At 41.6% G+C, this 11,712-nt stretch overlaps 1 protein-coding gene across 1 annotated transcript; it reads right to left on the reverse strand.

Moving 5' to 3' along the window:
- Positions 1–1,865: 1,865 nt before the first annotated feature.
- LOC142180115 (uncharacterized) lies at positions 1,866–4,961 on the reverse strand. The gene is made up of 3 exons (XM_075251042.1): positions 4,427–4,961; positions 3,588–3,733; positions 1,866–1,943 (listed from the first exon to the last, which is right to left on the reverse strand). The coding sequence occupies exons 1-3, from the start codon at positions 4,959–4,961 to the stop codon at positions 1,866–1,868; spliced, it is 759 nt and encodes a 252-aa protein (XP_075107143.1).
- Between the last annotated feature and the right edge of the window lie 6,751 nt (positions 4,962–11,712).

Here is an 11,712-nt window from a genome sequence, read left to right on the forward strand (position 1 = left end):
TGAGTGAAATCAGAGAAGATTAGAAGGGGGAAAATGAGGATTTTTACCTGAGGAGAGAGAGATCAATTGTTGAAGGCAGAAGACCATCGGTCACAACTTAAAACCCATAGGTCTCTATGTTTGACCTCTGAGTAAAGAATCCTCATAATGAATTCTTTCAAAAACTCAATGCATGCTCCTATTTGATGGAGCGAGAGAGGATTTAAGTGATTTGAAGTTACATCTTCAATCTAGGGTTTCAGATTTGAGGGGTTTTGAATCTAATAAGTGAAAACAAAAAGTGAATCACATGCCTCACAGCCTAGGGAAAAAGTGGATGATTCTGCAAGTTTAGATTTGAAAGAACGAAGATGAAATGCGTGCTTCGATTTTACTAGCCATGTTTGGTGTTTCAAATTTGAAGAGCAAAAAGGAAATATTAGCAGGATTCACAGATGAGGAAGAGGAAGGACGGTTTGATGAGGGATTTTGTGGCCTTGCACCGATTTGTGCAAGGTTTCATGACCGATGGAGGTTGAAGGGATGAGAAAAAGAGAGAGTTTTGGGAAACATGGGTGACTAGTATTGGGAGGTAAAGGATTAGGGCTGAGAATTGTCTCCATCTTTAAAACGGGAGAAGGAACGGGAGCCCTTGGATCATTGTGATATAGGCTCCAATATTTCGGAGATAAAAATATTTATTGGGAAAAAGGGCTACCTTTAGATCTCTTTTAGTCCAACGGCAGAGATAAATCACTTATGGGTATTGAAATAAAAGGAAAACTTTAGTTTAATTGTGGACCGTTGATCATTTGGATCAATGGTCCAGATGAAGTGTGTTTCTTGTGTGAGTGTTTGAGAGCAATGATATAGCATGCTGTAATTGGTTCAAATGTGATGGCATGGATTTCCATAGTGGTAAGAGAGTGGTGTACTTGGACCGAGTATTTTCGGATTGGGCTTGGGTATTGGGATGGATTTGGTTTAAGGAATGGCCAATTTGTGTTTAGTTGAGAACTGCAATTATAGCCTTTAGCCTCTTTTGATCCCCTTTTATAATTAAATTAAATAAGCTTAAGAATTTTCAATAAAATATAGTAAAATTGTAATTATTATATACATCATTAACTATTTTAATTAATTATTTATGAATACTTCATTTTTGAATTATAGCATTAATTTCAAATTATTAACATAGTAGTCTAATTAACTAGAAATTAAAGAGTAATTTGTCAAATTAATTATAAGGCTTATGTTATGTATATAAAAGTTATTTTAATAATCTTAAAATAGTAAGTATATTTGTAATTACACAATACTAATACTAAGTGATTAATTCAAAACTAATAGTTAATTAATTTGTAGAAATAGGTATTTATTAATAGAAAATACTTTCAAAATATTTATCGTAAATTATTAAGTATAAGTAAATTAATTTTATAAGGGAGGGTTAAAATTGGCTGTCAATGGCTGCCCCTCTTTGACTGAAGGCGATGAAAGAGTTTTCGGACAAAGAAATTGAATCAAAGTCAATTTTGTCCTGACTTTAGGCATGCATTGCAGGAATGACACGAAGATTATGACTTGCTTGATTGGGAGTTAAGGAAGATTCTGGGAGAATTTTGGGAAGAAATTTGAAGGGATTGGGGCCGAATTTTGGCTTCGATTCTTCGAATTGCTTATATATCTCGGGATTGGTAGTTATGGAGTGGTGGTTTTTTGAGGAAGTGATACTCGCAGGACTACCTCAATATAGTATTATAATGATACGATGAGATGGAGGATTGGGCACTCATGATAGCTTGAATTTTGCGGCTTAATTTGAAGGATTTGAAAATTTTGAGTTTCACTGGTTGTTTTGTGCTTGAACTTGGATCCTTGGCCCGCTAATGGATTTGTTGCCCCTCATAGCATTGTGGCTTGGTCTGCTGCTTAAAAAGAGTTCCACGTCGCAATGTTTGTTCCTGCAAAACAAATGAAATACATGCATACCCATATATATTGCAATGCATAATATATTAAGATGTGATGTAAATGATGCAGGAATGATGATGCATGGCTGCTAACGAATCATTATTTGGGATCGGGATGATGGGATACTTGATCTTCACTCGATTTATTAGCCGGGCTATGTACTGTTCCGCAGCTGTCGGAGCATTTGAAAATCGTCTCCGTTTATTGGGAGAGCTTGATTTGTAGAGTGCGTCTCTGCTTATTAGGAGAGCTTTGCACTGAGAAATGTCTCCGCTTGTTGGGAGAGCTTGATTTGTAGAGTGCGTCTCCGCTTGTTGGGAGAGCTTTGCACTGAAATGTAAAGTAATCTCCGCTTGGGTGTGATTGACTAAGACCGCAATCATGCCTGAAGCTATATGAGCAAAATGTCAAAACATTCAAAGTAATAGCAAAGTAAAAGGAAAGCATGCCCAAGAGATACTCTTGACTGCAAAGCGAAGTTGCAGCCATCGATTGGCAGAACGTCGGTGACGAGGTTTGCGACTGTCTGTTCTAGCATCCGTTTTGATGGAGCGGTGATACAGATTGTTTTGTTGTTGAGATGAACAGTTTGCTACATACAAGGCTCTGATTGGCAAAGCCGAAGTTCGATTTGTACATGGCGCTCCGATCGATTGAGCTGACAGTTTGCTATATACAAGACTTCAATAGGTAAAGACAATGACTCATTTGTACGAGGTGCTCTAATTAGTTAAGCAGACGGTTTGCTATATACAGGGCTTCCATGGATGAAACCAATGGTCCATTTTGTACAAGGTGCTTTGATTGTTTGAGCAGGAGGTTTACTATGTACAAGTTTTTCCCGTATCAGTGATCTCACTCCGAAGTACCTATAAAGGATTCAAAGATTATCCTTAGTTGTACCACAACGTGGCTGCTTGCCGTTGCGACTGCATCCTAATTTGAACTAATGCATTACAAAGGTATTCCTAAGGTTTTGACCGAACCCTTGATGGTTGCCTACGAATCCAAAACGGAATCAAGTCTAAAAGTAGTTTGTGGATTATGATAAAATATGATGAAAATGACCAAGCCTGACTTAGTTAGCCTAGGTATCCAAATGGAATCAGGTCAAGATGTAGTTCGATTACAACTTATGAAAAATGATGAGATTAATAATGAAATGGCCGAGTCAGACTCAAACTGCCTGCGTATCCAAATGGAATCAGGCCGGAACATTGTTCAATTACAAAAGATGACTGAATCCAATGAGGATTGCCTACGTATTCCTTTCTAAGGAAATCAAGTCGGAGTAGTTCTGAAGCAACATACAAAAATGATATTTGGTTTTTTTTTATTACAAAAGAAAGGGGGAGAGAAACCGAACCCTATGTGTGTTGCCTACATATCCCTCCGTAGGAAGTCAAGTTGAACGTAGTTGTGTTACAGCAAAACCTAACTATATTTATCTTCAAAATATAGTATCTCTTGATTGTGTCTGAGTTGATGGGCTTCGTGTTGATTCTTCCATCCATTTCTACCAAGATTAGACCTCCACCCGACAATGCTCCGTGAACCACATAAGGACCTTCCAATTTGGTGCGAACTTTCCTTTGGCTTCCTCTTGGTGGGGAAAGATTTTCTTCAATACCAACTGCCCCGGTGATTTCATCCGTAGCAACATCGTCTGCAGATTCAGAATACCGAAGTCTATCATCATTGACAATGCTGCTAGCCTCAGCAGTGACCTCATGAGAGAAAATTGTGAGAAGTTCAGAATCGTCCACCACAATTCCACAGCCTACAAACCACAAATGAATGGAATAGTAGAGGCATCCAACAAGAATATCAAGAGGATTCTATGAAAGATAGTGGCCAATCACAGGAAATGGCACAACAAACTATCTTCCGCCTTACTAGGTTATCAGACCACCATGAAAACATCCATTGGGAAACCCCGTACATGTCACTACCTTCTTTGTGACGGCCTTGTAATTTGACCCGTTAAGTGAAATAGCCAATAGATAACAAGATGAACCGATGCCCATTTGATGCGGTGGGCTCTATAGGTCCAATCACGTCCATTCCACAAGTGGCGAATGGCAAGGGTGAACCCGTTACGATTAACTCATTTGGCAGAACCTGGATAAAATCCCCATGAATCTGGCACTGGTGACACTTCTGAACGTAGTGGATACTATCACTTTCCGTAATCATCTAAAAGTATCCAGCTCTCAAGATCTTCTTCCTAATGTGAAACTATCTATGTGGGGTATGCACGTTCCTGCATGTATTTCTTCCAATAACCTGGTTGCCTCGACAATATCTACACATCTCAACAAACCTAAATCTGGGGTCCTCATGTACAGGACTTCCCCGTTGAGGAAAAAATGGCTTGCCAACCTCATGAGGGCTCATTTTTGACCATTAGTAGTATTCTTCGGGTATTCTCTGGTTGCAAGGAATTTTCTGACGTCGTGATACCATGGTTTACCATTTGGTTCTTCATCTACATGGAAGCAATATGCATGTTGATCCCTGATCTCTACCTCGATAGGGTCAATGTAGTTCTTGTCCGAATGCTGAATCATAGATGATAGAGTTGCAAGGGCGTCGGCGAACTCGTTCTGAATCCCGGGGACATACTTGAACTCAATCTTCGTGAACTTCCTGCATAGATCATTCATGCAGTGCAGGTACGGAAGTATCTTGACATTCTTGGTCAACCATTCCCCTAGGACCTGGTGTATCAATAGATCGGAATCCCCTATGACCAAAAGTTCTTTGATGTTCATGTCGACTACCATTCTGATCCCAAGGATGCACGCTTCGTATTCAACCATATTATTAGTACAAGTGAATCTTATCTTTGCCGATGCTGGATAGTGCTGTCCAGATTCCGAAATTAAAACTGCCCCAATTCCGACTCCTTTGAAGTTTGCTGCTCCATCGAAAACCATTCTCCATCCAGGGTACGATTCTGCATTATCTGCTCCAGCAAATAACACTTCTTCATCAGGAAAATACATAGTAAGTGGCCCATAATACCCATCCACCGGATTCTCTATGAGGTGGTCATCTAAAGCTTTCCCTTTGATAGTCTTCTACGTTATGTACACAATGTCAAATTCGCTGAGGAGAATTTTCCATTTAGATAGCTTTCCGATGGGCATCGCCTTCTAGAAGATATACTAGATCGGGTCGAGCCGAGATATCAGATGTGTAGTGTATGCTCACATATAATTTCTTAGTTTCTGGGAAATCTAAGTCAGAGCGGAACAAGTGCGTTCTATCAAAGTATACTTGGTCTGGGGCATGAACTTCTTACTTAAGTAGTAGATGGCATGCTCCTTTCTCCCAGTTTCATCATGTTGTCCCAACACACAGCCGATGACATTATCCAAGACTGACAAATATAGTAATAATGGCTTCCCAGGTTCAGGGGGCACCAGCACTGGTGGATTTGACAGATATTCTCAGATTCTATCGAAGGCTTTCTGGCATTCTTCTGTCCAGTTTTTGGCAACATCCTTTTTCAGCAACATGAAAATGGGTTCACAGATTATTGTGGACTGGGCTATGAAGTGATTGATGTAATTTAATCTACCTAGGAAACTCATTACATCTTTCTTACACATTCGTGGTGGCAATTCCTGAATGGCCTTGATTTTTGATGTGTCCAATTCTATCCCTTTCCTACTTATAATGAAGCCAACAGTTTTCCAGTGGGGACTTCGAACACGTATTTTGCCAGGTTCAATTTCAAATTGTACCTTCGCAGGTGTTCTAAATATTTCCTGAAATTGTCCAAGTGCTTTGACTCTTTTGACACTTTATGATGATATCATCTACATACACTTCAATCTCCTTATGAATCATGTCGTGAAAAAGGGTCGTCATGGCCCCATGTAGGTGGTGCCGGTGTTCTTGATACCGAACGACATGACTCTATAGCAGTAAACTCCCCAAGGCGTGGTGAAGGTTGTCTTCTCTACATCTTCCTCGTGCAACAAGATTTGGTGGTACCCAGTGAAACAATCCACAAATGGGTTCATGCTTTGTGTAGTTGTCGATGAGGATGTGGATATTTGGCAGAGGGAAATCGTCCCTTAGACTAGATTTGTTGAGATCTCGGTGATCCACGCATATTCTGATATTTCTGTCATTCTTGGGTACTGGGACGATATTTGCCAACCAGCTGGGATAATTGGTGACCCTTACCATATTCACCTCTATCTGCTTGGTCACTTCTTCCTTTATCCTCGGACATAAATTAGATTTGAACTTTCTGGGTTTCTGCTTGACCGACGGTCTGGTAGGATCGGTGGACAGTCGATGCGAGACATATCATTGCTTAATCTCCGCATGTCATCATATGACCATGCGAACACATTGATGTATTGTACAAGGAGCTCAGCCAGTTTTTCCTTCCACTCGGTGTCTAGATGAATGCTGATTCTAGTTTCTTTCATGTCTTCTTCACTTCCAAGGTTGACCACTTCCATTTCTTCAAGGTTGGGCTTTTTTTTGACTCTCCTCTAGGAGATTGTCTGGCATCATACTCTTGTCATACTCCTCATAATCTAGGTCGTTGCGCTCGACAGTTTTGTTATATGTCACAATCACGGAACGCGGGTTTTTAGCATTTTGATTACTGAAAATAAAAGCTAAATATAAATGAAGCAGTAAATAAATTTGCAATATTTTGAGAGAATGATTCTTTTTATTTCATCAAAAGAGGAACGTCTTAAGCGTTCAAAAGAGGCAAATGACAAAAGATACAGATACGGTGTAGACCTCTATTGACCGTGCGCTTTTCAAAAGAAGCCTTTTACAGTTCCATACTACCAAGACTCCCAGCAAACCAAAGAAGGACTTGAGGTCCAATTTTGCAGCTTTTCCCCTAGTTTAGCATCCCTGATAGTCGGTGTCTTGATGTTTGTCCCTTCACAACATTCTTCACTCATATTCACGAATAGCTTTCCCATCCTGTTGATGATATCATCTTCTGGTACTGAACCCTGACCCGAACTTGAAACATGCTCTGGCACTAAAACCTTTTTCCCGGAGCTAACAGTATGAGCTTTCCCCATCGGAGACTGATATCCTATGCCGGCCCTTCCTTTCTTCCCATTAAGTTCAATTGGCTCTGTGATCCCATCCGACCTGGCTCCCAACAACCCTGGGATGTATCCATTTTTCATCATCTCGCTCATAGCCATCTTGGATCTATATGGTGACTGCATTCCCAAGTTTTGTTCGATCTCTTCCATTTTGGTAGTCTGTATGATTTCCACTACATGGAAAGCAACTCCGTCTAGCCCTTCAATGAATGGAACATCATGCTCCAAATAAGCAGGGTGATCCCACTCGCTGTGGACCACGATCTCCTTACATCCCCACTCAAATTTCATGCATTGGTGTAAAGTGGATGGGATGACCCCTTCCATGTGTATCCAGGGCCTTCCCAACAGCAAGTTGTAGGAATAAGAGATATCCATTACTTGAAACAATATGGGAAATTCGACCGGCCCGATCTGTAAGGACAAATAAATTTCTCTGATAACATCCTTTAGCGAACCGCCAAAGGACCTCACCCTCACGTGTCTTTCCTTGACTTCCCTCAAATGAATTTGTAACTTTTTTAGGGAAGAAAGCGGAAAAATATTGACTCCTGACCCTTCATCGACCAGCACTCGAGACACTACTTTGTCCCCACATTTTACAGTGATATGAAGAGCTTTGTTGTGACTTGCACCTTCGACGGGAAGTTCATCTCTTCTGAAAGTGGTCATATTTGCTTCGACCATTTTCCCAATTGTCGTGGCTAGCACCTCACTGGTGGTGTTACTTGGTACACTTACCCCACTTAGTACTTTCAACAGGGCATCCTTATGACTATCTGTGCTCATTAACAAGTCCATGATTGATATCGGAGCTCGTTAACAAGTCCATGATCTATATTCTCTTCTAGAACTCGGCGGCTTCTAGGTATGTTATGTTCCTTCTTTGAATTTGCTCCCTTCCCAAGTTTTCTCGATTGGCATCTTCAGGAGCATAGCATCTCCAGACCTAGTCATACCATGGGTTGCGGCAGAGTCTGTCATTTTGGCCTTCCCCTTCTACTGGTATGTACATGGGACGGTTTTGTATTCCCGACTCTCTTCGTCCCCTGTATTGACGATAGGTTATTGCTGATCATTTTAAATTGTCACTATAGGCCACATTTGTATTGTAATCATTGGAGCCCTATGAGGAGGGATCCTGGCAGCTTCTACATTTCCTATAGTGACAATCGTTCCCTTTAGGTCATATTCTTCATCTAATGTGATCATGTTAACGCCTTAGTTTCAGTGATTTAGCAGCGGTTTGCGATTGACATTAGGTGGCGGTGGAGTGCACTGAATGGCTCCGATATGGATTAATGATTCAATCTCTTTTTCAGCATAATACAATCTTCAGTATCATTCCCAGTTATATTAGAATGGTACACATACCTTTTAGTTGCATCAAAATACTTGGAGGGATACTCAGTGACCCTTCCCTCCACTAGATGTATCAATCCTGCCCTTTTTAATATCTCAAATAATTGGGCTAAAGGCTCAGCAATCAGGGTATAATTGCTAGTACCCCTCTCTTCAAAATTAGGACGAAGGCATGGTGCATAATCGGGTCGGTTTTGGTGAGGAGTGGTTTGGACAAGAGCATATGTTTGTTATGGATTCGGTTTGTTGTTGGCTCGATGAGTGTTGTATTGTGGTTGAGGACGATAATATGGTTAGGTGTTATAGACTGGAGCGTAAGTGGGTGATGGTGAATGATTGTATGGGGAATAGGAAGTGTTTCCGTGATGTGGGTTGGGTTGATAGTAAGGGACGACTGCCGAGACCTACACTTTCTTATTCTTTCTGCTATCGATTGACCCTGATTGGATTGCCTTCCTAGCCGCTTGTAGTGCTCCCATGGATTGTACTTTATCGGATTTTATGCCCTCTTCTAAGAAATCTCCCATCTTGACAAGCTCGGAGAATTTCTATCCCATCATTCCCATCATCTTTTCAAAGTATATCCCTTCCTGGGCTCTAATGAAATACTTGGTTAATTCATTGTCGTCCAACAGAGGTTGCGCCCTGGCGACCTCTGACCTCCACCGACGTGCATATTCTTGGAATGACTCGGATGGTTTTTTCTGCAGGTTAACCAGTGTGAACCTATCAGGAGTGATCTTTGTGTTGAATCGAAAGCGATTCATGAAGTTTTCTGCCATATCTTGCCAAGTTTTCCAATTTTGCGGGTCCTATCAAGTATACCAGGTGAGTGCTTCTCCCTGCGGGCTCCTTATAAATAACTTCTTTCTCAGCTTCTTATTCCTCCCCACTCCGACTAACTTGTCACAATATACCCTCAAATGCACGTGGGGATCACCCGTCATATCAAAGATATTGAACTTCAGAGGCTTATACCCTATTGGTATATCCACATCCGGATGAATACACAGATCCACGTAGTCCAAACTTTCACTTCCTCGGGCAACTTGAAGGTTCTTCATTTTCTTTCTCAAGATTTGCAGCTGCTCAAATATTGACTCCTCTTCCTTACGCCTAGCTTCCCTCTCCATCTCGGCATATTGGTCAATCTCATAAGGCACCATGATTGTGACATGCGCTGTAAAGGTAGGTTCATAAATAGCATATACAGGGGGAACATATCGCCCATGAGCGGCGGTTTATGCCACACGTATATGATGGTTTGGGTGAGTGATAAAAGTGACTCCGTCATGAGGAGGGGTATGCATTGCATTGGTGGTGATAGGTGGGTTTTGTTGTGTCTGAACGTACTGTGATATGTAGGGAGTGTAGATAGGGGGATTCGGTGGGTTTGCGGGGGTTACTGGAGGTATGACTTGAGTGGTAGGAACTGAAGTTGGGGTGTTGTTGTTTTGGCGTGATGTGAAAGGAAAGTGGTCAGGAATTGAATCCAAAGAAGGAAACCGAGGTAGTTGAGGCAGCGTTGTCACGACCAGATGTTCTAATTCCCTGATATGTTGTACTTCTTCCCTTAAAGACTCCATTTCCTATGCCATCTTGGCTGCGTGTTCATTATTCCTGATATTATCCTTCTCCCCCGATCACCCCGGGCTGTCATCTATGACTAGAGCATGTTCAGTCGGGTTTTCTATAGCTGACATCTTTCCCTTTGATCTTAGATTGTATGGTGGTTCCGCCAGTTTCGAATAACACAAACCAACTTTCTTTTCTTTTTTTGGGGGGAGGGGTAATAATAAAGCAAAATAAAAATAAGAAGAAAGAAAAGAAAAAGAAGGAGGACTCAGTTTCTTCATTTATACATGCAGGAAATCACAAAGAGCAATTAATTCACGCATTAAGGCTAGCATGTTTCCTAAAATTCATGGGGACCTCTCATTGTCGGAGGTAGGCCTAAATCGTAGATGTTTGAAAAACATTCAGACTTGACACATTTAAATCTGAAGCAAGTTTGTTTTCATTGATAAGTTGGACTGAGATAAGTGGGAATAAAGATTACATCAGTGTTTCATAGAACTACATGGGCTTGGACAACTTGCCCTTTTGGAAAGTAAAAGAAAAATGGGGATAGGGTACAAAGTGGGAAGAAGGGGAAATCAACCAACTCCAATAACCATCCCCGGAGTCGCTTCCCAACCCATCTTCTGCTTCTGGTTATTCTTCTGTATCTTCCTTTGGGTCTTCTTCAGACTCCTCCTCATCATCGTTGAACTCTGACCCCTCTTCTGGACCCTCATCTGGCTTTGTACTAGACTCTATTTAGATGCACTCCACTACCCAGTCATCGTCTTCAGTAGGTGGCAACATGGGATCGATGGATCCTGGGACCTCTTGACAATGAATCGAAGTAGTCACAAGGTAATGTGGCAGGATCTCATGGAAAATTTGCAAAGCAGCCACTGCATCCTCTAGCCAGACTATACCCTCTCTGCTTGGTCGAGCCAGCTCGTGTTCCTCATTGATCCAGACATAATACTCAAGATTGCACCACGAGTTTTGACCCATTGGCACTGTGACCAAGTCGTTCCACTCTTCTTGGAGCCTTCTTATCCTAGGTATTGGAATTTGTCTGTTATACTCATCCTCATACAACACTGCCCTTGTCCACAGAGGCACATCCTGGATCCTCCCGAACTGTCTAAGAACCCGCAGGGGTGAGTATGGTTGAATGCCCTCAAGTCCGATCAGCTCAATAAAGTATTTCTGAGGAGTCCTTAAGATTGCTCTTCCACCTAACCATGATAGCTTCCAAATGATCCATTCTCCACTTAGATTAGTTAGCATTTCTCTCCACTTTTCTTACCTGTGTGGGGAGTCCCAATGTCTCATCCTCTCGTTATGGCTGCGGATCATGTTGATGACGCCAATAAAGTAGTCAATGGTGGCCTCTTGTTGGAAGAAATGTTCGGTAGCCCAAATATGAAGTAGCAAGTTACAGCCCTTAAAGAAATCATACCCTCGTGCACATACGGACAAAGCCCTCAGCATCTCAGCTAGCACCATCAGCACCAAAGTAGCTTGAAGGTTTCCATGGAAGGTCGCCAGAACCATGGGTAATAAGTTGATGTTGATCTGACCCCTACTCTACAGGAAGACCAATAATCCAAACAGTGCCATTGAGAAGGTGATAGGCCTGAGACTCTCCCACATCGCTTGGTCACATTGAAACTCTCCCGAATACCACTTATAGCTTTCACGGTGTCCAAATCCGTCAAATAGTTGGTCGAGGCTCACC

The sequence above is a fragment of the Nicotiana tabacum genome, chromosome 4, assembly GCF_000715075.1.
Source record: "Nicotiana tabacum cultivar K326 chromosome 4, ASM71507v2, whole genome shotgun sequence".
Taxonomy (NCBI): Eukaryota; Viridiplantae; Streptophyta; class Magnoliopsida; order Solanales; family Solanaceae; genus Nicotiana; species Nicotiana tabacum.

What these genes read in the sequence shown, in the direction of transcription:
- LOC142180115 (XM_075251042.1), bottom strand. Translation starts at nt 4,961, where the DNA reads ATGTATTTTCCTGATGAAGAAGTGTTATTTGCTGGAGCAGATAATGCA. An exon ending in TGTAGATGAAGAACCAAATG is followed by an intron (nt 3,734 to 4,426) that starts GTAAACCATGGT and finishes TGTGGTTTGTAG; the next exon opens with GCTGTGGAATTGTGGTGGAC. An exon ending in CGGATGAAATCACCGGGGCA is followed by an intron (nt 1,944 to 3,587) that starts GTTGGTATTGAA and finishes TTTGTTTTGCAG; the next exon opens with GAACAAACATTGCGACGTGG.